Raw genomic sequence first — 26,817 nt, forward strand, 5'->3', positions numbered from 1 at the left:
GATTCCAATTGACTCCACACTTTACTAGAAGATATCTCTATTCGGCAGCCCAACAGCGATGTTATCCTAGGTGGAGACTTTAACTCTGCATGTCTCAACATAACTACCCCCTCGCTTTCGTTACCCATAACAAAAATCAATCCATCGCAAAAAGGAGAGGGAAAAGATGGCAGGAATATTTAGAGGATTGGGACCCGCAGCTGGTAAAGATGGAAGTGGATGACCACAATTGTACCTGGAAACGAGGAACGTCGAGTTCCTAAATTATTAATTTTGTGTTTGGAAAAATTGTTTGATCGAATTTTGTGAACCGGTTAGATTAGAAAATTTTAAACTGGGCGATCATATGTCTATAATATTGACTGTCAAAATACCTCTTTGTGTGCACGAAAAGGTAGCATGGCTTGCCATGATTTAGATTGATCGGCTAACCATTTCCGTTCAGTGGAATCCAAAGCTCTGCCGTGAACTAACGTATAGGGTAAGCAGGGATATTCTTTGTTCCTCTGACTTGAACGTTAATGGTTCAACATATGGAGAAATGGAACACTGAGGTAATTGAATCCCATCTAAGTAAAATGGCACATACAGAATGTAATCAAGATTGAATTCACACACATTCCTTTAATGCGAAAGTGGCTACTTTGAAACGGCCAAAAAATAAACAAACAAAGGTCAACCATTGTCCTGGTCCCAATTCAAAGGCATGAAAAATAGCATCTGTCAAAAACATAGAACAAACTTAAAGCACTTAAACAGCAGTTACATAATGCAGATAACCAGAGGATGATTGCAAATCTATGCAAGCGTAATACCAAGAACATTTGGGCAGCACTGAGAAGTTCGACTACCCCTCACAGCAAGCCTCTTAACACTTCGATCTCAGTTGAGAAATGGCAATCTTTCATCCTCCAAAAATTCAAGATGCCAAGATAGCACATGGATGAAACTTTTGATATATCAATATTACCTGGCTTAGAACAGTGCCCTTGGACTCTTGTAGATATTCAAGGGGCAATTGATAAGCTCAATTATTCCAAAGCAGCGGGACCGGACGGCAACTCAGCTTGCATCTTAAAAGCAGACTCCTATTTCTGGGCCCCCCTACTGAAATCCAAGTCTGATCATATTTTTCACTCTAATAAGATATCTGAGATTGGCTAAGTGCAATCATTATTCCTTATACAAACAAGGCAATCCCAACAATCCTGGTAAGTTTAGACCCATTACCTTAACAGATGGCTCGTCTAAGGTCTTTTCACTTCTAATGTTTGCCCAACTTGAACAATACATTCGGGCACATGGCCTTTTGTCTCGCTATCAGGTAGGATTTCGTAAGTTCATGGGGCCATCCCTCAATGCCACAATCATTGCCCACATTATGGAACAATCGAAGCAGTCGGACTCTGGACCTATTTGCATGGCTTCTTTGGACATGACCTCTGCTTTCGATCGGGTTATCAGAAATCGTTTGTGGAATAAAATCCCGGTGTCTCCCCGGTCTTGGTTCGCTTAATTGCAATTTTTCACCAAAACATCAGTTTTCGAATGCGCATCAATCAAGAAGGTGCGCTTACCCACTTCATACCTACATTCATGGGGGTAAAGCAGGGATGCAACTTGGCACCAACTCTTTTTAATTTGTACCTATGTGATGTGAACAAGATATGGCAAAAGGATAACATCTTTGTGATAAGGCTGGGTAATCTCCATTAGATGGGATTCGCGGATGATTTGATCCTATCTGCAAAACAAACATATTCAATGTTCTCTATATGCCTCTGAATTTAACCTCCAGGCCAACCCTTCTAAATCTTGTATTATTTTCTCTAACAGGAAGAGGATTAAAACATTCAAATGGACAATTGCAAATATAGAGATTGAAAGGACCTTTTCCTTACAATATCTTGGTTATTTTATATCGGACACTGCCTCCTTGAGCAACTAGGTCAACACAATCAATCAGAAAATGAGACCCTTGCTGTCCCAGGTGAAACTTCTATTAAGGATGCATTGCAAATATTCTATGGTACCCGTCATAGAATTCTATATTTTAAAAGTTGAACCCAATTTTATTATTTGGATTGGACATATTTTTGTTGAAGATACTTGATAAAGGACAGGGAATCATGTGGAAACAAACCTTAGGCCTTGCCATGTCTCTTCCTAATTCCATCAAATGACATAAGCTAGGCTTGAGCTCACTATCTGCAAAATTCCAATAGCGCAAGCTGACTTGCTATACCAAAATATTGAATCCACAGAGAAATTCGATGTATCAAGATCTAGGCAGAATGATTAAAGAGGCCAATCCAAATTCTGTGGTGCGATTTCAGGCAAACATGAAGAATCTGTCACGACCCTCACCCAAAACCCCCTCTGGCAAACCCATTGGCCAGGTGGAGTCAGGACTCGTGCCTCTAGAGCCTGGCATCCTCTTCAAAAGCCCTCATGTGGCCAGTCCTGGCACCTATGGCACCAGGCTCATACACCATGAAAAACAATGTGCTTGGGAACTACTTTATTGTATTGTCAGCCAACATGGAGGCATCCACGTAGCTTGGTTTTTAAGAACCAAGCTATGCGGTCTAGTGTTTTGGGTGTGGTAACCTAGGGACTGCTTTACCTGGACTATTTCGTTGGGGCTATTTAAACCACACCCGAGCAAGACAACACGCTTCGTGTTACTTTGCAGCTTGCAACGTGATGCTCACCTTGTCCAGCTATTCCCTCGAACCTCGGAGAAGCTGAACCTGCAAGGAGACAAAAGGAACATCATTAGCAGCAGCATCTTACCTGCAGTCTTCATCTTTAAACACTCGCAGCTACTGAGAACAGCTTCCTCGAATCTGCACGCCTCCCGAACAGAATGACCTGAAAGAGGAAGATAGAGGCAACATTAAAGAAAGCAGTAGAGACATTTACAAATTACGAACTGCTCAAAAGGCTTACCTGGCCAGTCACCTCTCTGCTGGCACCACTCTGGACATTGCACTCGTGCTGAAGAACACCGCGACTTACAAGGAAGGAAAACACAGGTTAGCAAAGGCAAGACTTTGCAGCGCTGCGCATAGCGCTTACTTACCGCATCATAGCGCTCTTAATACGGCATCATTTACCAGAGGGGCTCAACCAAGCCAGTTCGCCGCGCTGAAGCTCTGCATACCAAAGGGAGAAAAAAGAGACATTTTAAACAAAGAAAGGCATGCAGGATAGCAACAAAACTAAAGTACAGCAATAAGACCTACCCGAACAATATCAAACATGCCGGCGTCAGTGAAGTAACTGGACCGCACTCGCCCATGAAAAACAACGCACCCCTGCAAAGAAGGCAGGACGGAGAGCACGCCTAATTCTACCACAAGGTGAGGAGAGGGCGCCAGAGGGACTGAAATCATACGGGGTGGAGGAAGGATACTTAGCCCAGTCGGTCAGTCTTGAACACAGTCCTCCTGTATTTTCAGGCCGAACCTTCGCCGCAGACCACATCAGGGCAAATCTGAGAAGCATACCAGCGAGTAACCCGGCTGGGTGGCGTCCCTGTGGATACCAGGTGAGAGTAACAGAACGCAAAGCCTACCATAACAAATCCACCTGGGCGCCATGGAGACATAAGAAATGGACCAATTGTCCCAATTACTAGGAGAGCTTCGTGCTGAGGTTCATTCTGCCCGACAAGAGACTAATGCCCTCCGGAGAGACCTAATAGTGACCAAAGAACGCACTGAAGAGATTAGCAGGCAATACTTGCAATCACAGGCAGGACAGACGCCTCTACCTGGAAGCAATCCAACGATGCAAAACCCTGCCATACCACCCACTCCGGTACAGATCATGTTACCTGGAACAGTGCCCCTGGCACCACCAGAAAGGTTCTCAGGCGACCCACGGAAGTATGCGGCATTCATCAATCAGTGCCGCCTTCATTTTCTTTGTAGACCTGGAGCATTTCCAAACGACTAAGCTCGGGTAGCTTTTGTCTTATCATACCTGAGTGGTAGTGCAGCAGATTGGTTGGTGCCGTTGGTAAGCCATGACGATCCTCTATTACATGACTTTGGGGGGTTCCAAAGAGAAATGGAAAAACGTTTTGCTCTCCATACCCAGGAACAAGCAGTAGACAATGAACTTGTTAACGTACATTGCTACCTTCAACAGACTGGTTGCCGAAGCTAGGTGGCCAGAAAACGAAAGAACCACGTTATTCCATCGAGGTTACGAGGCGAATTAAAGGACGTCCTAGCCCAGGTGATTGATCCACCCAGAGACTCTGCAGAATTCATAAATCTGGTCGTGCAGCTAGACCACCTGTTGCAGGACCAAAAGGCAGACCGATGTAAGAGGGACCCTCGGACGTGTATGTTCGACCAAGGGAAAACGCACCCCGTGTATCTGAAAATGCTGTAGAACCCATTCAGATTGGAGGGATACGGCCTCCATTAACAAAACAAGAGCGTGACAAAAAAAGACAACAACAGCTTTGTTTGTATTGTGGGAAACCAGGACATTTCCTGAAGGACTGTCCAGTAAAACCCCCAAGAAGAACAGTCAGGCCCACAGAGAAGGATGAAGCTAAGCAATCGGAAAACTACCAAGCTCGACCAACGTAGAGCTCAGTTTGTCGAGTGCGAAGAAAGAGTTGCTGACCTCACACTTTGCAATACCAGTGATCTTAATTAACCACCAACAGTCGTCAAGAATGCATGCCGTAGAGACTGCGCATGCGCGAGCCGCGCATGAAGAGCTAATCGTCTCGGGCTCCCGGCGGCCGCGGAATATATCCTGTAATTATTCCGCATATCGGAACCACCCGACCTCAAGACACAGCACCCCGGTGGCGGACGTCCCCAGGCAACAATAGCTGCAGCCTGGGGCAAAATCGGTCCCGGGAAGGCGAAGAACACGACCCCGGACTCGCCGGTGCGAGACTTGCCGCCATTGCCGTGTGGCTGCAGAGCGGCCGCTCCGCCCCATTCCCCCCTGAGCCATCGAGGTGCGGACACTTCACAGAAGGCAGGAGACGTCCCCGAACCGACACCTACAGGCTGCGGCCTGGAGCCCCTCTCTCCCCGTGCCACGCAAGACAGCCAGACGCCTACCCTCGCTGCCGGGCCGGACCGGACGGCATATGAGAGGAAGAGGACGGGGGACGAGGCACGGAGCTGGGACCTCTCCGCCCCTCCCCCCCGCCACTGGTGAGACAGCAGCAGCCGGGGTTGAGCCGCGACACAGACACAGGCAACACGGTGTCGTGCTCCCCCCAACAATACCGACAAGGTACGTGGAGCCTCTCCCCCCCCCCCATACAACGAACCAAGAGACAGCGTCCCACGCGAAGGAAGGGGCACACCCCCCTCCCACGACAACAACGGAGCTGGGTGAAGGGGACTGAAGGCGCTCTCTGCCCCCACCTCTAGGAGCACCCTGTACTGGTGACTGTGCGCATAACCTCACCCCCACACTGCGAAAGGGCTTAAAAGGCCCAGAGGACTGGCCACAAAGCGGCATCTTTGGGACACGATTGTTGGAGGCACGAAGGCCCCTGATGCAGGACACCTAGACGCACTGGCAAAAAGCTCTGGACACACACCCCACAAGGGAGAACAACTCCCGGTGGGGACAAGCATTTGGGCAATGTCATGATGCCTACCTCCAAGGAGCCAGGTCCGACCCAGCAACCCCAGAGGCAGGCATCATTCCCCCCAGGGAAGTGCCAGTGGGCCCAAGCTGGGGCCCTTTGGACACAGTCCTGGCGCCTTAGGCACCAGGCTCATGTTGGACCCCTGTCCTGGCGCCTTGGGCGCCAGGCTCATAAAGCTAGACATGTGTTCAAGTGTTTTAATGTGCACTTACCTGATGCAGACCATGCTGCTACATCCAGGCCCTCTTGAGGCCTGAATGGAACTACTTTACCTGTGGGACTACTTCCCACCTGGCTGTGGTCGGGTAAGGGTACATACCTGATCGGTGGAAGGATACATACCTGGAACTTCTTCCAAAGCTATTTAAACCACTCCCGATCAGCAACTCACGCTTTGCGTTGTTCTGCTCCTCGCAGCTGGACGCTCACCGTGTCAGCTCCTGCATCTGGACTTCAGCCACGCCTGTCAGCATCCTGGGTCACCTGCAAAGGGAGATAAGAGAGAATTGGGGAGAAAGAAGACCTTACCTGCTAAAGCTGCATCACGGAGACATCACACCGACGATCCTGAAAGGGAAGACATCATTTTTAAAAGCATTTCGCTTCGATCGCTGCAGCGCTGTATTTCACTCACCTTTCCTGGGCACCTCCATCTTCAGCAGCGATCATCCGGATCCGCAGTCACTTCCCAGAGCCTATAGAGAAAAAGACAAGAACACAAGGTGGGAGAAGGAAGGGAATAGGAAAAGCTCAGTTTCCTTCTAAGACTTACCTGTTGGGTCATTCCCATTCCATTTCGGGTCCTGCCGCTTCCTGGCATTCCGGACCCCGGCCCCTATGGGGAAAAAAGACAAAGACATTGAATGAGCGAATGCAAAGACATTACCCGAACGCTCATCCAGAACTTACCTGTCATTTACTGGAACTGCACGTTTCACTTCGGGTCGGCGCCATATCGCTGGCATTCCGAACCCCGGCCCCTAAGGGGAAAAAGACATAAGCGTTAGCGCTTGCTGCAATAAGACAATGAACATTATTATTAAGCTTGAACTTTTGAACTTGCTACAGAACTCTTACAGCGCCTTATCTGAATAGTCAAGCTTATTTGAACTCCCATCAAACCTCAATCCAGTGAAGTAACTGGGTTTCAACGCGCCCCTGCATCAGAAGCAGGAGGGAGAACTCATCCTTCCAGACCCTAAGGTGAGACTTCACGGGGAATCCTGGAAGGGTATCGTGGAGGGTTGGAAGGGAGTGGGAGGCTTGAGCATTATTCCGTCAGTAGGTAATACTCCCTTTTCACGCACAGGGGAATATTCCTGCGAGCCAGAGAAGCCAGAGTAGAGGGGCCCTACCTGTCCATCCGCAGAGTCCTGCGCTTCACCATTGAAGAAGCATCAGCACTCGAAGCCAGACCTGCGCCTCCGTGGGAATCAGGTGAGCGTGACAGAACGCGAAGCCTACCCACAATTTCCCACCCGGGCGCTATGGAGACTTCCGAGACAGATCAGCTGGCCCAGCTTTTGGGGGAATTACGGGCAGAAGTGCGCTCAGCCCGCCAGGAGACTAACGCTCTCAAAAGAGAACTGATCCTATCCAATGAAAAAACAGATGACCTGGCCAAAAGGTTATTGCAGGCCCAGGCAGGGCACACTCCTTTATGTAATACCGGAGGTACTTCCACATCAATGGGTTTGAATAACCCGGTACAAATCAATCTACCTGGACACATGCCTTTGGCCCCGCCTGAACGTTTTGCGGGGGATCCCAAGAAATATTCCGTCTTTATGAACCAATGTCGTTTACACTTTCTATGCAGACTCGGGGCCTTCCCTAACGACCAGACCAAGGTAGCCTTTATACTATCTTACCTCAGTGGCAGTGCTGCCGATTGGTCTATTCCACTGGTAAATCAGGATGATCCCATTCTCCAGAATTTTCAGGGTTTCCAGGCCAGCATGGAAAGATTGTTTGCTCGACACTCAAGGACAGGCCCTTGATAACGAACTGCTATCCTTACGACAAGGTAATCAGGATCTCCTGTCCTATGTTGCCACCTTTAATAGACTGGTTGTGGAAACTGGATGGCCAGAAAACAAAAGGATCACATTGTTTCATCGAGGCCTGCGCGGAGAGCTTAAGGATGTTCTAGCTCAGATAGTAGATCCACCCCAGGTCTGCGCAGACTACATAGACTTGGTGGTTCAACTTGATCACAGACTTCAAAATAGAAAAGCAGATCGGTTCAAGTACGAAACCCGAGTACCGATCAAAACCCACGGTAACTCCAAGAGTACCGACGTATCCGAACCTATGCAAATCGGCGGTGTTAAAGGACCATTAACGCAGAAGGAACGAGAGAGAAGGCGGCAAATGCAACTTTGTCTGTATTGCGGGACTTCCGGTCACTTTCTTCGAAATTGTCCAGGTAAACCACCTAAGAAGGTGGTTGGAGCCACTGATAACGATTTATTGACACCTGATTCGGGAAACGACCTAGCCTGACAAGCGTAGGGGTCCGCTTGCCGAGCTTGAAAACAAACTCTTTGACCTCGCATTTTGTCATGTCAATGGTGCTCGTGGACCCAAAACAGCCTCTGCAGTTGCATGCTACAAAAGCATACATCGGCAGTGGAGCTATTGGAAATTACATAGACCGTGAATTGGCTTCCAGGATTAAGCTCCCTATCCGCCCGAAAGTAACCCAAGATGTCATTACTACAGTAGATGGAACCGAAATAGCTTCAGGGCCTGTAACGCATTCCACTGTTGAAATGACACTGGTGGGTCAGGATGGACATCGGGAAGCAATCGTGTTTGATGTGATCAAGGCCCCACAATTTCAAGTAATTCTTGCAATTCCTTGGTTAGAAACACATAATCCCAGAATTGACTGGGGAGCAAAGAAGATAAGTTTTCCTGATTGTGAACCAACTTGCTATCCAAGAAATCCAGTTATGGGTCTAGCCTCAGCAACTTCCACCCCTGTACAGCTACCGTCAGAATACCAAGAATTCCAAGACGTTTTTCAGAAGGAACAGGCTAACACGTTACCTCCCCATCGGTCTTCTGATTGCCAAATCGATCTGGTACCCAATGCTCAACTACCTTGTAGTAGGATTTATGCTCTTACGGAACCTGAGAACCTGCATTTGCGTCAGTATTTAGATCAGTACCTAGCCAATGGTTTTATTCGCCCGTCCAAGTCTCCTGTCTTCTCAGCTCTGTTCTTCGTGCCGAAAAAAGAGGGCGACCTTAGAACATGTATAGACTATCGCGCCCTAAATCAAATAACGATTAAGAATTGTTATCCTCTGCCCCTGATTCCTGAGCTTATCGACCAGGTGAAAGATGCTTGTGTGTACACCAAGTTAGATCTCCGAGGAGCTTATCACCTGGTGCGTATAAAAGAAGGCGAAGAAAGGAAGACTGCATTCCGCACCAAATTTGGCTCTTCGAATATCAGGTGATGCCCTTCGGTTTGTGCAATGCACCTGCCGCCTTTCAGTACTTTATGAATGATGTTCTTCGAGAACTTATCGATGTCTGTGTCATTGTTTATATTGACGACATCCTGGTGTACTCTTCTTCAGAATCCGATCACAGAAAACATGTTAGGGCAGTTCTTGAGAAATTGCGCCAGCACAGACTATTTGCAAAGCTCAAAAAATGTTTTTCATACCACAGAAGTTGAGTTTCTCGGATTCATCCTGACACCTCAAGGAGTCCGAATGGACTCGCGAAAGGTGGACGCCATCCTCAAATGGCCATCTCCTAGCTCGGTGAAGGGAGTTCAGAGCATGCTCGGCTTCGCCAATTTCTATCGAAGATTCATCCCGGAATTTTCCCGAACAGTCCAACCCATCACAGCTCTCCTAAAGAAAAACAAACGCTTTGAATGGACTCTTGAGGTCGAACAAGCCTGTCAGGACCTGAAAACCAAATTCACCTCTGCACCTGTATTGAAGCACCCGCACCCAGATCTCCCTTACATTGTGGAAACCGACGCATCCAGTTCGGCCATGGGAGATGTCCTGTCGCAGAGACCCAGAAACTAACCAACTACACCCTGTGGCCTTTTGGTCCAGGAAATTTTCTCCTCCTGAAATCAACTACGCAATTACCGACAAAGAGTTACTGGCTATTAAATCTGATTTCAAGGCTTGGCGTCACTACCTTCTCGGGGCAAGACACACCATCACCGTAATTACGGACCACAGAAATTTACAGTATTTAAAGACGGCCAAAGCTCAATCTTCACGACAACTCCGATGGGCTCTATTCTTTGCGGAATTTGATTTCGTAATTACCTATCGCCCTGGCTGCAAGAATGGTAAAGCGGACGCCTTATCCCGGATTGGCATGGAAGAACCAAATTCGAGTTTAGAACCTGTGCCAATCATACCTGAACAAAGAATCTTAGGCCTAACTTCATTGCAAACTATTGAGGACATCCAAACGCAAGTAAAACAACTTCTAGACTCTTCAGCCTTACTGGAATGGAGTCAAAAGGGTCCTCATTACACCGTTAAGGATGATTTACCCTACTTCCAGGAGCGGTTGTTTCTGCCAAGTAAAGAATTGCAAGAACTTGTTATTGCCCATCATCATGAATCATTAATGGAAGGACACCCTGGTATCGCTAAAACGGAGGAAAAAATCAAACGCGACTTCTGGTGGCCTTCTTGGAGAAAAGACATAAAGTCTTTTGTATTGTCTTGTGGAATTTGCGCCCAAAACAAGGGTCAAAAGAAAAGGCCAGCCGGCCTACTTCAACCCTTGGATATTCCACCGGCATCATGGCACACCTTGCAAATGGACTTTATAACTGACCTGCCTCCTTTTGCTGGTTACAACACTATCCTTGTAATTGTGGATCTATTCTCCAAAATGGCCCACTTTATCCCTTTAAAAGGTTTGCCTTCAGCTTCCACCTTGGCCAAGGAATTTCTGGAGAATATAGTTCGCATACATGGTTTTCCTTTCCTATTAGTCTCGGATCGTGGAAGTCAATTTATCTCCCATTTTTGGAAGAAGTGTTGCCAACTAGCACAAATAGATGTGCGGTTATCCACCAGCCACCACCCCCAGACCGACGGACAAACCGAGAGAACCAATCAGACTCTCGAGCAATATCTTCGGTGCATGTTACACCAATCCGAGTTAAATTGGAAAGACATCCTTTGGATCGCAGAATATGCATACAACAATTCAGTGCATTCTGGAACCGGACAAACTCCTTTTTATACTTTGTATGGTCACCATCCTCGGACCTCTGACCTAGATCGACCTCTGACCCTGGAAATGCCCGCAGTAAATCATCTGCATTTCACAATAACCCGAGCCTTCAAAGAAGCTGCAACTCATTTACAGCAAGCCAAGAAAAAGTATAAAGAAAACGCTGATTTGCACCGAAGTAAAACTCCTCCTTACCAAGTAGGAGACCAGGTATGGCTAGCAACAAAACATTTACCCCTCAAGGGCCCGCGAACCTTCAATCCCAGATTCATAGGACCTTATCCCATCAAGGCTATAATCAATCCCTTGGCCTTTAAACTGGATTTACCGTCTAACATGCGTATTCATCCAGTTTTTCATGCATCACTTTTGAAGCCAGTACAACCAGGGACCCGACTGTCCAAGCCTCCAGTCCCAGTTCTAATTGAAGGGGAATTAGAATTTGAAGTTAAAGACATTTTAGACTCCAAGGTGTTAAAGTCAAAATTCTTCTATCTTGTAGACTGGAAGGGATATGGACCTCAGGAGAGATCGTGGGAGCCTAGTAACCATGTTCACGCACCTCGATTAATACAAAGGTTCCACCAGAGATTTCCGAACAAGCCAAAACCCCCGGAGGGAACAACCTTGGGAGGGGCCTTTAGGGGGGGTACTGTCATGATGCCTACCTCCAAGGAGCCAGGTCCGACCCAGCAACCCCAGAGGCAGGCATCATTCCCCCCAGGGAAGTGCCAGCGGGCCCAAGCTGGGGCCCTTTGGACACAGTCCTGGTGCCTTAGGCGCCAGGCTCATGTTGGACCCCTGTCCTGGCGCCTTAGGCGCGAGGCTCATAAAGCTAGACATGTGTTCAAGTGTTTTAATGTGCACTTACCCGATGCAGACCATGCTGCTACATCCAGGCCCTCTTGAGGCCTGAATGGAACTACTTTACCTGTGGGACTACTTTCCACCTGGGTGTGGTCGGGGAAGGATACATACCTGATCGGTGGAAGGATACATACCTGGAACTTCTTCCAAAGCTATTTAAACCACACCCGATCAGCAACTCACGCTTCGCGTTGTTCTGCTCCTCGCAGCTGGACGCTCACCGTGTCAGCTCCTGCATCTGGACTTCAGCCACGCCTGTCAGCATCCTGGGTCACCTGCAAAGGGAGATAAGAGAGAATTGGGGAGAAAGAAGACCTTACCTGCTAAAGCTGCATCACGGAGACATCACACCGACAATCCTGAAAGGGAAGACGTCATTTTTAAAAGCATTTTGCTTCGATCGCTGCAGCGCTACATTTCACTCACCTTTCCTGGGCACCTCCATCTTCAGCAGCGATCATCCGGATCCGCAGTCACTTCCCAGAGCCTAGAGAGAAAAAGACAAGAACACAAGGTGAGAGAAGGAAGGGAATAGGAAAAGCTCAGTTTCCTTCTAAGACTTACCTGTTGGGTCATTCCCATTCCATTTCGGGTCCTGCCGCTTCCTGGCATTCCGGACTCCGGCCCCTATGGGGAAAAAAGACAAAGACATTGAATGAGCGAATGCAAAGACATTACCCGAACGCTCATCCAGAACTTACCTATCATTTACTGGAACTGCACGTTTCACTTCGGGTCGGCGCCATATCTCCGGCATTCCGAACCCCGGCCCCTAAGGGGAAAAAGACATAAGCGTTAGCGCTTGCTGCAATAAGACAATGAACATTATTATTAGGCTTGAACTTTTGAACTTGCTACAGAACTCTTACAGCGCCTTACCTGAATAGTCAAGCTTATTTGAACTCCCATCAAACCTCAATCCAGTGAAGTAACTGGGTTTCAACGCGCCCCTGCATCAGAAGCAGGAGGGAGAACTCATCCTTCCAGACCCTAAGGTGAGACTTCACGGGGAATCGCTGAAGGTTATCGTGGAGGGTTGGAAGGGAGTGGGAGGCTTGAGCATTATTCCGTCAGTAGGTAATACTCCCTTTTCACGCACAGGGGAATATTCCTGCGAGCTAGAGAAGCCAGAGTAGAGGGGCCCTACCTGTCCATCCTCAGAGTCCTGCGCTTCACCATTGAAGAAGCATCAGCACTCGAAGCCAGACCTGCGCCTCCGTGGGAATCAGGTGAGCGTGACAGGCAACCCCCCCCCCCAAAGCTCTACCGAATTGCACGTGGAGGGGTGTGGGTGACTGGCGCCGGAGACAGCGCCCCTCTGCGCTTCAATCCACTCAGGAACAGTACACATTCGAGATGGTGGGCACGGTCCTCACGTGTACGCAACTACAAGACGCTCCCCCCCAGTGGACCACAGACTCTCCAACAAGTATACCGGACCACCCAGAACTGGGGATTGGCGCTTAAGCAACCCACGCAGCCCCTACCCCTGCCGGTGCTTCGAAACAGAGACAGAGTGGCAAAAGATAGACGACCGGCGAGCCCACCCTGACTCAGTCCCCTCAGCGATCCCCGCGGGGCATCCACACGACCCACCCGGGCCTAAATCCTCACATAAACCACCGACTCGGCCATGGGCAAAGACAAGGTCAAGCGGCAAACCCTGCAGAGTAAAATGGACCTTTACACAGTGGCGGCCCCCTCTCGCCAGGAGACACAACACCCGGCGGAAGCAGGCAACATGGAAGGAACTCAGGACCCCCAACTCTCCCTGAATGACTTAATGAAGGCAATTGGGGACTCGAGAACTTCGCTGGAACTTAAAATAGGAGGTGTCTCCACGGAAGTATCTCTCCTACGCCAGGATCTCCGCAACCTGTCGTCCAGGGTCGGAGAAGCGGAACAAAGGGTGTCGGATACAGAAGATAACGTCCGCCAGTTGGAACAACAACTAGTCATAATCGCCCAGAAAGTCAACCAACTTGAATACCGGGCCGAAGACAGTGAGGGCAGGGCACGCCGCAACAACTTTAGGATTCTCGGGATCCCGGAGAGAGAGGAAGGCCCTAGTGTCGAACTTTTCCTAGAGGACTGGCTACCTCATGTCTTTGCCCCCAAGAAATTGTCGAAATTCTTCTCTATCGAGAGAGAACATAGGTACCCACTGGGCGACCCACCCCAGGAGCCCCGTCCAGAACAATAATAGCACGCCTCCTCAACTACCGGGACTGAGACGCTATCCTGCAGATGGCACGGGCCTCCGGCCCAATCACATACAACGGCTATAGAGTGGGGTTTTTCCCGGACTATACTAAAGAGGTCCAGAAGGCCCGCCAGTCATACGACTCTGTCAAGAAGAAACTTCACTCTGTGTCAATTAAGTTTGCTCTCTTCTTCCCGGCGATACTCAAGGTCCACCACGAGGGCACGACCCATTTATTCCACAATCCCAAAGAAGCATGGGATTGGCTCGAAACACAGATCCTCAAAGGGGCCCATGGCCCGACGCTCGCACTCCGAACCACCTGCGCGCAAACCCGGGCAGCGCTCGCCACCCTTCACCCAGATAGACCCGGAAACCGCATCGTCACAGCGTTCCACCCAAAATACCACAGAGAACGGATGAGGTCTGGGCACCACAGAACCGAACTTGCCACGTGACAACACGGAAACTACATCATTGCGGCCGCCACCGTTCAGGTAACGCAGTCTCCACAAGGGCTACCACCCTAGGTCGGGTCATCCCGACGCAGTTTAAGTTCACCAAGTTATAAGTTCAATGTTTGGGCGACAGGTGCTCCCAGTTGGGGGGGGGGGGAGTACAGGGTGGGGGGAGTTTTGGGGAATCGAGGAAACAGAATCACGAGAAAAGAAAGCTAGAAACAGACGAGAGTAGGCAAGGCAAACAAATACTGTTTTGGGCCAGGACCAGAGACACAAGTACCTGCCAGCCTTCAGGTGCTCCAGTGCGAAGCGGCCCCCCAATGTCCCCCCCGAGAGGAAAACGACATACGTCCCCAGGGGGAAAAATGCAACTGGCACTAACCCTCCCTGCTACCCCACCAAATAGACTCACGCAGACAGGATGAACTCCAACAAGGTGACAATACTGTCCTGGAACGTCAATGGCCTCGGCTCTAGCATAAAGCGGAGACTGGTGCTCCAGTACCTAAACCGACACTCGCCGGACATTGCCCTCTTAAATGAAACGCACTTGATAGGCACAAATACCAACTTTTTCAAAAGGTCCAACTACTCGAATGTCTACCATGCCGGATTCACGAAAGGAGCCAGGGGCACAATGATTCTCGTTCACAAGAGTGTCCCTCTCCAGGTTAGGAAAATCAGGACGGACCCCCGGGGCCACTATTTACTGATGCTAGCAGACATCTGGGGCGAGAAATGGGGCCTGGCAGCAATCTATGCCCCCCCACGCTGACAAAAGAACTGCTCGCCGAGCTTCAGAGCTTGCTCCTGGAGGAGGAGGCTGATGTGTGGGTGCTCGGAGGGGACTTTAACGAAATAATGGACATCACAGTCGACAGAACCTATAGGCGAGCTGGAACATGCCCCACCTCCACGCCGCTCGCCACGTTCGCCGAGACCTCAGGAATGGTGGACGCATGGTGCACACTTCATGGAGACGAGGCAGGGTTCTCCTTCTACTCAGGTGTCCACAAATCATTCTCCAGGATCGACTATGCCTTCGTCCCCCGCAACATGACCCACAGGCTTCTCAATGCTGCATTCCTCGCGAGAGGAATTTCAGACCACTCCCCGCTTCTTTTAACTCTCAAAAACTCCTCCTGCCGCCCGGATCGTAATTGGCGCCTAAATGCATACCATCTCCGTCTTCCTGAAATTGCGGAGGAGCTAGAAAAGAGGACAACGGAATATTTTGAACTTAATGATGGCTCGGTGGACTGCCCGATTTCGATCTGGGAGGCATACAAAACAGTCCTACGAGGGGAGGTTATTTCCACGGTTTCCGCCTACCAACAACGCAAAGTCCAGAAGATCCGGGAAGCAGAAACACGCGTCCTGGAGTGTGAGCGACAAATCCTTATACAAAACACCCAAGAAGCAAAGGAAGCGATGCTCACGGCGCAAGACGCCCTCAGTAACCTGTCCCTAGACAACGCACGAACTGCCCACCAATTAGTCCGGAGCCAAATATATGAAAGGGGCGACAAAGCTAACAAGACTCTGGCCTGGTTGGAGAGACGCGTGCAAAGCAGGGGACACGTAAGGGCAATCAGATCTCTGGATGGGACATTGTTGACAGAAGACTCGGATATCGTCGAGGCATTCGCCACCTATTACAAAAATCTTTATACCCCACCCATTGGGAATCCATCAGTTGAACCCTCTCGATACCTCGACCACATCAGATTCCGATACTCCCGCAACACCAATCTGATCTCCTGAATGCTGACATCACTGACACCGAGGTACAAGATGCACTGGTGCAACTCCAACCCGGGAAAACTCCGGGCCCCAATGGGTTCCCAACTGAAACATGGAAGTGCCTCGGTGGCATGCTACTTGCCCACATGCACCGCATGTTTCTACGCAGCTGGGAACTAGGCGCACTTCCCCCAGACCTCAGGAAGGCATGCATAGTTGTCATACATAAGCCTGGGAAACCCCCGGAGGAATGCGCCTCCTATCGTCCGATATCCTTGATCAATGGCGAAGCGAAGGTTCTCGCCAAAACACTCGCTAACAGACTGCTGCAAGTGATTGAGACCCTCGTCCACCCAGACCAATGTGGTTTTATGCCCAATAAATCAACTCGGATGAACTTACGCAGAGTCCAATTGGCACTGTCCAGGGCAAAGGAAATACCAGCCCCACTCGCCCTCTTGGCGGTGGACTTCAAAAAAGCCTTTGACTCTGTGTGGTGGGATGCTTTGTGGGAGATCATGGCTAGGATGAACCTGGGGCAGACATTTTATATCCTGGGTAAACTTTTATATGCATCCCCGGAAGCCACGGTGACGGTGAACGGCAGGTCCTCCAAACCATTCCCCCTGGGTCGGGGCACGAGACAGGGATGCCCGCTGTCTCCACTCCTCTTCCTCCTGGCCATCGAGCCGCTAGCGATTGAGCTTAGAGCTAACACCAACTGGACTGGTTTCGTCAGGCCGGGAGGGGGAGAAGACCGCCTTTCGCTCTATGCGGATGACCTGCTCTTATACCTCAGTAACCCGAGCATCTCGTGCCCGGTGGTCTCCCTCATACTCATGGAATATCAGTACTTTGCAGGTCTGAAGGTTAATGATGCCAAAACCATCTTCTTCCCGATTCAGGGTGGCGCGTCGGCGATCCCGGAGACCTGCCCATATCACGTCTCTATCAGGAAACTCAAATACCTGGGTATACGGCTGGACCCGATGCTTGATGGGTTGCCCCGGCTTAATATACAACCAGTCATAGAGCGGTTCAACAGAGACACCCCCCATTGGCAATCTGTTCCCCTATCACTAATTGGCCGCGCCGCATTATTCAAAATGATAACCCTTCCCAGACTATTGTATGTCCTCCAAAATGCCCCATTCCCCATCCCCCGAGAAACATTCACACTCATTGACAAGAACCTGCGCACACTGCTATGGGGCGGGAAACAATCCAGGATTGCCCTTGATACGCTCCAGAGATCGGTGTGGGAGGGAGGCATCGGTTTACCCTGCATACGCACCTATTACCTGGCCACACAGATAGGGGTGGTGAATGACTGGATGCACACGGATCCCACACTCCCACACACCCATATAGAGCTGGAGACCATGTCCCCGCTAACACCGCTCCAAATCCTCTAAGCCACGCACGGTCAACTCCCGGTGCTGCCCAAAATGACCCACCACATCCGGCGCACATGGCGGGCCGCACACAAACTAATCGGCTGGGAAGAACAGCCAACACTGTCGCAACCCATATGGCACAATACACTCCTCCCGGAACTAGTGAAAATGGGCTCCTTCGGTCACTGGCTGGCAAAAGGAATACACACATTAGCACACGTGATACAAGAGGGTCGCCTCCTGAGCTTTGAGACCATGCGTGAACTGTCCCACACCATCCGCACCCAATTCCCCGACACTACGGTCGTACCCCCCTGCTCTCCCATCGAGACCAATATCCTTCCACAGCACATCTCCTCTAGGGTCACTTCCACTCTCTATCAGGCGCTTAACTCATTCGGGGCTACACAACTCGACGGGCTAAAGGCAATGTGGGAAAGGGATCTGGGCCCCCTGGAACCTGAAGAATGGGTGGAGGCGTTAATGTCCCCCAAAGAAATTGGAATAGAATCCAAGCCCAGACTAATACAGTTGAGGATTCTCCATCGTTCATACCACTCACGCACTGCAATGGCCAGATGGGGTGGAATAGAAGACGGGACGTGTGTCCGATGCAAAACTGAACCCGCCACCTTCTACCATATGATATGGGACTGTCAGGTGATACAGGCCTTCTGGGTGGGCTGTGTCAACACAATCTCAGCCGCTCTGGCGACACCAATTCCTAGGGACCCCAAGATGATACTCTTGGGCATTGGGGGTGAAGTAGACCTGTCCAAATATGAGAAAATGTTTTTGGCAATTGCGTTGGGGGCAGGCAAAAGACTTATTGCGGCCAATTGGGGATCTGCCGATCCACTGAGCCTGAACCGTTGGAGTAATGAGTTGGACAGGTTTGCAACCTTAGAGCGCCGGATCTATAATGCAAGGGGCTGTCCCCGCAAATTCGAAAAAGTATGGGGTAAATGGCTAGACGCTCAATGAGCCCCGCGGATGGGGGTACACCGGTAACGCTGCTAGCATTGTTTGCCTGCCTTGTCCTATTGATGTCTTACGGGCCCTGTTGCTATGGATAATTGCCTTCAACGTGTATACCGCTGATTCATGTCTTATTCATGTATGTTTCTTTATGTTATGTTGTTAAAATTCAATAAACAGAGTTATAAAAAAAGAATGCATGCCGTTGAAGCACACATCGATAGCGCAGCAGTTGGAAATTATATTGATCAAGAACTGGCAGCAGAGATGGGGCTTCCTTTGTGTTCTAAGCCAACTATGGACAAGGTAACCACCGTGGATGTGACAGAAATCTCTTCCGGACCAGTAACCCAGTGCACAGCCAGGGTAACCTTGTGTTTTTCGTTCGATCTCATCAAGGCACCTCAGTTCAGGCTAATACTAGGGATGCCATGGTTGGTTGCTCACAACCGTTTGATAGACTGGCGGGCACGAAAATTAACCTTCCCCGGTGACTGCTCCCCTGCCTGCTATTACCAAGAGGAGAAACCCTACGTCTGTATCCCCATGACTCCCGGAGCGACAGTAGCAACCATGGGAGCAACTAATACCTTGCCAAGTGAATACCATGATTTCCAGGATGTTTTCCGAAAGGACCGAACCAATACATTGCCTCCGCACAGGCCCTATGACTGTCAGATCGACCTTGTTCCTGGTGCACAAATCCCTTGCGGCAGGATCTACGCTCTCACAGAACCAGAAAACCTTCATTTGAAATCCTATTTAGACCAGTACCTTGCAAAAAAATGTATCCGTCCTTCGAAGTCCCCCACAGCCAGTCCTTTGTTCTTTGTACCGAAAAAGGAAGGAGACTTGAGAACCTGTATTGGCTACCGCGCATTGAACTAGATCCCTGTGAAGAACTGCTACCCCTTGCCACTTATCCCTGAGATGCTAGACCAAGTTAAAGATGCCGAGATTTATACCAAATTGGACCTTCGAGGAGCGTACACCTGGTCCGAGTCAGAAAAGGAGATGAATGGAAAACCGCCTAACGTACCAAGTACGGCTTGTTTGACCCTCCTGCGGCATTACAGTATTTCATTAATGACGTCTTAAGGGAGTTAATTGATGTGTGTGCCTTAGTGTACATAGACGACATCTTAGTATACTCCGCCTCGGAACAAGATCATGTCAGGCACGTTTGTTCAGTCCTCACCAAGCTCCGTCAACATCGCTTGCTTGCAAAGCTTGAAAAATGCTTTTTTCACGTCACCGAAGTAGAATTTCTTGGTTTTATCCTTACTCCAGGAGGCATCAGAATGGAAGTGCATAAGGTAGATGCCATTTTGAAATAGCCTTCAACGACGTCTCTGAAAGGGGTACAAAGCATGCTTGGCTTTGCGAACATCTACCGCCGGTTCATCCCAGGCCTCTCTCAGGTTGTGCACCCAATCACAGTACTATTATGAAAAAACAATAAAAAGTTTGCTTGGACCGAAGAAGCAGAAGAAGCCTTTGCGACATCCTCGTCCAGACCTCCCTTATGTTGTTGAAACTGATGCGTCCAGTCTCACAATGGGGGCTGTCCTTTTACAGAGAGACCCGGAAACCAGCCAGCTACATCCTGTGGCCTTCTGGTCGTAAAAGTTCTCACCTCCAGAGATTAAGTATGCCATCACAGACAAGGAACTCCTGGCTATCAAATCCGCCTTTAAAGCCTGGAGGCACTACCTTCTGGGGGCCAGACACACCATTACAGTCATCACAGACCACCGAAACCGGCAATATCTCAAAACAGCCAAGGCCCAGTCCTCGCGCCAATTACGGTGGGCCCTTTTCTTCGCCGAATATGATTATGTAATCACATTTCGACCAGGAGTCGGAAACGGAAAGGCGGATGCCTTATCTCGCATGGGCATAGATGAAATAGTATATAAACTCCAGACCCAGTACCTTTTATACCTGAAGACAAACTCTTGGGTATCACGACACCATTAACACAAGCAGAACTACGAAAAGAAATCCAACAGAAAATGAATCCTGATGCCTACATCTTATGGCAAACTCAAGGAGAACAATATACCATCAAGGACCATCTACCCTTTTTTAGGGATCGTCTGTATGTACCCAAGAAGGAATTACAACAGCATATTATTTCAAACTATCATGATTCACTGATCGAAGGGCATGCTGGGATCGCCAAAACCCTAGCTAAGGTGAAAGAGAACTTTTGGTGGCCTACCTGGCGTAAGGACATCATTCAGTATATTCAATCCTGCGGTGCCTGCGCACAAAATAAATCACAGAAACAAAAACCATCTGGTCTCCTACAACCATTGGACATTCCTCCAGTTCCATGGCACACTCTTTCCCTTGACTTCATCACTGATCTACCTCCAAGCCTAGGGTTCAACACCATCCTTGTAGTTGTGGACTCATTCTCGAAGATGGCCCATTTTATTCCTCTCAAAGGCCTCCCAGACGCAGCCACTTTAGCAAAAGTGTTCCTGGAGGGTGTGGTTAAGCTACATGGCTTCCCTTCGGTTCTGGTCTCTGATCGAAGCAGCCAGTTTGTTTCAAACTTCTAGAAAAAATGTGTGCAATGGCGCAGATCAACCTTCGGCTATCTACCAGTCACCATCCACAAACGGACGGCCAAACCGAGAGAACCAATCAGACACTCGAGCAATATTTACGGTGCTTGCTGCACCATGAACAAAGGAATTGGAAAGACCTACTATGGATAGCCGAATATGCATATAACAATTTTTTGCATTCAAGCACGGGACAAACGCCCTTCTATACCCTTTTTGCAGACATCCACGTACCTCTGAACTAGACCTTCCAGCCAGCTTGGAAATGCCAGCGGTAAAGACTCTACACACAACCATTACTCAGGCTTTCAAAAGGGCAAAGGAACACCTTATTCATGCCAAAGAAAAACAAGAGATTCGCCGACCAACACTGGAAAAAGACCCCTGATTATCAAGTAGGAGACAAAGTTTGGTTAGCCGCTAAATTTGTACCCATCAAGGGAACCCAGACTTTTCATCCCAGATTCTTAGGACCCTATTCCATTAAGGCAATTATAAACCCAGCAGCAGTGAAACTGGATTTACCACCTAATCTACACATCCACCCGGTATTCCATGTGTCCCTCCTGAAACCAATGCAACCCGGCACACGGATTGGGGCATCACCTAAGCCCATACTTGTTGACAGAGAACCAGAATTCGAAGTCAAAGATATCTTGGACTCTAAATCCTCTAGGACCAAGCTATATTATCTTGTCGATTGGAAAGGATATGGACCACAAGATAGATCCTGGGAGCCCAGTGAGAATATCCACGCACCACGTCTAATCAGGAAATTCCATCGGAACTTCCCAACCAAAACTGGGCCAGACAGAAGGAACGCCATGGGAGGGGCCTTAGAGGGGAGTGCTGTCACGACCCTTGCCCAAAACCCCCTCTGGCAAACCCATTGGCCAGGTGGAGTCAGGACTCGGGCCTCTAGAGCCTTGCATCCTCTTCAAAAGCCCTCATGGGGCAAGTCCTGGCGCCAGGCTCATACACCATGAAAAACAATGTGCTTGGGAACTACTTTATTGTATTGTCAGCCAACATGGAGGCATCCACATAGCTTGGTTCCTAAGAACCAAGCTTTGTGGTCTAGTGTTTTGGGTGTGGTAGCCTAGGGACTACTTTACCTGGACTATTTTATTGGGGCTATTTAAACCACACCCGAGCAAGACAACACGCTTTGCGTTACTTTGCAGCTTGCAACGTGACGCTCACCGTGTCCAGCTATTCCCTCGAACCTCGGAGAAGCTGAACCTGCAAGGAGACAAAAGGAACATCATTAGCAGCAGCATCTTACCTGCAGTCTTCATCTGCAGACACTCGCAGCTACTGTGAACAGCTTCCTCGAAGCTGCACGCCTCCCGGACAGAACGACTTGAAAGAGGAAGATAGAGGCAACATTAAAGAAAGCAGTAGAGACATTTACAAATTACGAACTGCTTACCTGGCTGGTCGCCTCTCGGCTGGCACCACTCGGACATTCCACTTGCGCTGAAGAACACCGCGACCTACAAGGAAGGAAAACACAGGTTAGCAAAGGCAAGACTTTGCAGCGCTGCGCATAGCGCTTACTGACCGCATCATAGTGCTCTTAATGCGCCATCATTTACCAGCGGGGCTCAACCAAGCCAGTTCCCAGCGCAGAAGCTCTGCATACCTAAGGGAGAAAAAAGAGACATTTTAAACAAAGAAAGGCATGCATGATAGCAACGAAATTAAAGAACAGCAATAAGACCTACCCAAACAATATCAACCGGGCCGGCGTCAGTGAAGTAACTGGACCGCACTCGCCCATGAAAAATGCGCCCCTGCAAAGAATGCAGGACGAAGAGCACACCTAATTCTACCACAAGGTGAGGAGAGGGCGCCAGAGGGACTGAAATCATACGGGGGTGGAGGAAGTATACTTAGCCCAGTCGGTGAGTCTTGAACACAGTCCTCCTGTATTTTCAGGCAGAGATTTCCCCGCAGACCACATCAGGGCATAGCTGAGAAACATACCAGCGAGTAACCCGGCTGGGTGGCGTCCCTGTGGATACCAGGTGAGCGTAACAGAATCTTTTAACGAGAGTAGTGAAGACCTTGGCTGTGGGTTTCTTCAAGTCAAAAAGAAACATTTTGAATTTGATTGGGTCATTACGATTGAGCCCATCAATACATATAAGTCATATAAGGAATATGCTTGATTTGCTAAATAAAAGGAAACCACTTGCAAAATATTTATTATATTTCCCATGCGTTAAAGCTTGCACATTATTTCTTCGATTTCGCCTCAACCAATTTCACACTTATGAGCGTAGATATCATTGGCAGAAAAATACTGAAAAAGGTGAAATGGGATGCTGCCATTTTTGCTCAGTCTGATTGCAAAACTCTGAAACATTTGGTTCTCTATTGTTCACATTTTGAAAGTGATAGAATTACATTGCTTGGTAATTTTAATATTGGGAATACCATGCATTCTAGGGAATTGGTGTGGATTTGTTGTATGTGGGGGAAAACATCTCCTTGTTAATAGCACTTACTATGTTCCTGGTGAGAATCACTGAGTTTTTATATTCGTTAACAAATATTCAGTATAAAAAAATTATAGATTTTAGCATAATCTATAATTTAGCACATCAAAAATCTTGAAATAGATTGCATGTTTTCTTTGTATCGCTGCATCACCTACTTATCTTGGGCTAATCTGAAACTGATGCTCATGCAACCACGACAGAAACATTCTTGACCAATTGTAGTAGACATTTTAAATCGAACAACGCAAATATGGTGCAAATCTTTAAATGACAAAGTTCATATTGACTTTAGAAGATTTTATATCATGACTTTTTGTAGGTAACTGTACAGCATAATTTGCACATTTGCTTTTTTGCACGTAATTTAATTGCAGAATTTGCACACTGCAATATGTCTTAGGGATCCATTGGTGCATAACTCTACAGCATAAATTGCACATTTGTTATTTTGCACATAACCGAATTGCGGAATTTGCACACAGTAATATGAATCAGGGACCAACTGACCAATTTGCATGTACCAAATGCTATGTGTGATCTGATGTCGAGCTAGAAAATAATGTGATGGTAAATTGTTTGTAAAGGTTTTTTTGGTATGTGTCTTTAAACCAAACACAAATAAAGAAAAAAATATGTAAAAAGCCATTGTGATCTTGTCCTCTCGGTTAACGGGTACTTGACAGTATCCTTTCATCAGATCAATCATGGAGAGGAAAACGACAGTCCCAAATCAATCAATCAGATTGTCCGTCCTTGCCACAGGATAACTGTCGAACTGGGATAGCTTCTGACCTTTATCGATCATCATTACTTCCCTTAGCATTCTCTTCACAATACATTTACCTTCATGAAAAGGGAATTCAATATCTGGAACTTGATACCAATTTGCTGAATGAGATTGTGAGCAGTGCCATGCTGTGAGAGGAAAAGCAATGGATGGATGGAAGCCGATAAATAAAAATGTTAGAGATGCAGTAAAAAGATATCAGTGAATGTATTTTTTCTCTTGGATTTATTGACAACATTGTCTGCATTCATGTTTTATTTATGCTAATAATTAATGTCACATTTATTTAGGACCCAGTGGTGCAAAACGCAAGACCATTTCCTGAAGAAGGCAATCTGCTGATGAAGGTTGAGCTACCCATACCATCAGTGTTTCTAATTCATATTTGTGCGCAACCAAACTCTCCTCCAAATCAGGTAAGGGAATCTGCATTCTGCAATGTTGGGTTCTGACTGTATTTGACAGATACATGTACTTGTCATCTATTAGACATGACGTGATTCAAGGTGTGTTGTACAGTAAATTCTGAAAGGAAATGGAAAAGAAAATCCACGAGAGGACAACAAATGTAGTTTTTGATGAATCAGATTTTTTTTTTGTTTCTTCTGTTGTCAAGTTTGAAACACTAAGAAGAATTAGCTTTAAGTCTTTTTGTAAAAATAACTGATACAAACTCAGTTTGACTTTACATGTACCCATGTGCATTATTGAATATTCCAATTTCTCCTCTTCATTCATCCTTAGTTCTCAATTTCTCCTTACACTTTATTCATCCTTCTCAGCCCCTAGTTGTCCTTCCTACTCTTCCTACCCCAATGCTCTTGCCGCACGCCCTCATTCACCCATCTCATCATCAACCAGCCACCCCTCTCCTTAGATTTTGTCACTCCTCAAGTCTCCAAACGTCTAGCTTCCCTTCGTTACACCTCATAACACACTACTTTCCCTAACACCTTACACCGCCATCTTTATACCGCACATCCTCTTCTTCATTCATCAAACCTCAGTTCTCACTCCTCACTTCTTTTCTTTAGTCATTTTACCCACTCGCTATACCTTTCACCTTCTCACTACTCATGTCCCTGTCTTACTCCAATAACCTCTTCTACTCTTTGCATTACTCATCACTCATCTTTCTCAGTCCTTCTACTCTTCACCATTTATACCTTAGTCATCGCTTCTCCTCAGTTATCATTGATCAACTTAATATTGCATACCCTACTTCTGACTCCTGATCTCTCATCCACGCCCCTTATTTATCCTCCTGAGTGATCAGTTGTCCTCTTTATTCCTTCTCTTCATTCCTCATGGATCAGTGTGCACTACTATTAGATTTCATTCTTTTTTCATTAACTAGCTTTATCCTGAGTATCATATGATAATCTAGTATTCCCTCTACGTCTCTCTCGCTCTCTCGCTCCCTCGCTCCCTTGCTCCCTTGCTCCCTTGCTCCCTTGCTCCCTTGCTCCCTTGCTCCCTTGCTCTCTCTGCTTTTCTGTGTGGCCGAGATTCATGCTGTCAGGTGTGTGTTTGCTAGAGCCAACTCAGCTGTTTCTGACTGCAATGGGACTATGGAAAACACAGATATCTTGAAGGTCTGGTGTTGTGAAGCTATGGCAAAAACAAGGAAATCATAGAATTGTACTAACATTGTATACTTGTTCTTTCTACAATGCTACAATGTTCATTTCTAATTATTAGTTCCAGTATATTGTAACGCTCACCTGATTCCCACGGAGGCGCAGGTCTGGCTTCGAGTGCTGATGCTTCTTCAATGGTGAAGCGCAGGACTCTGAAGATGGACAGGAAGGGCCCTCTACTCTGGCTTCTCCGGCTAGCAGGAATATTCCCCTGTGCTTGAAAAGTGAGTATTACCTACTGACTGAGTTATGCTCAAGCCTCCCACTCTCTTCCAACCCTCCACGATACCCTTCCACGATTCCCCGTGAAGTCTCACCTTAGGGTCAGGAAGGATGAGCTCTCCATCCTGCTTCTGATGCAGGGGCGCGTTGAAACCCAGTTACTTCACTGGATTGAGGATTGATGGGAGTTCAGGTAAGCTTGACTATTCAGGTAAGGCTCTGTAAAAGTTATGTTGCAAGTTCAAAAGTCCAAGCTTAATAATAATGTTCATTGTCTTTTTGCAGCAAGCGCTAATGCTTATGTCTTTTTTCCCCTTAGGGGCCGGGGTTCGGAATGCCGGAGATATGGCGCCGACCCGAAGTGAAACGTGCAGTTCCAGTTCCAGTAAATGGCATGTTAGTTCTGGATGAGCGCTCGGGAACTGTCTTTGCATACGCTCATTCAATGTCTTTGTCTTTTTTCCCCATAGGGGCCGGGGTCCGGAAAATGCCTGGAAGCGGCAAGACCCGAAATGAAATGGGAATGACCTAACAGGTAAGTCTTATTCGCTTCCTTC

At 48.1% G+C, this 26,817-nt stretch overlaps 1 protein-coding gene across 1 annotated transcript in view; it reads left to right on the plus strand.

Moving 5' to 3' along the window:
* Nucleotides 1–26,817, plus strand: part of IDUA (alpha-L-iduronidase) — a 616,851-nt gene that overhangs the window by 505,090 nt on the left and 84,944 nt on the right. Inside the window, exon 11 of the mRNA XM_069626380.1 lies at nucleotides 24,689–24,814. Within this exon, the coding sequence (XP_069482481.1) occupies nucleotides 24,689–24,814 (126 nt within the window). The remainder of the gene's footprint in view (nucleotides 1–24,688; nucleotides 24,815–26,817) is intronic.

This window comes from Ambystoma mexicanum, chromosome 6p (assembly GCF_040938575.1).
Source record: "Ambystoma mexicanum isolate Mex_15411 chromosome 6p, UKY_AmexF1_1, whole genome shotgun sequence".
Classification (NCBI taxonomy): Eukaryota; Metazoa; Chordata; class Amphibia; order Caudata; family Ambystomatidae; genus Ambystoma; species Ambystoma mexicanum.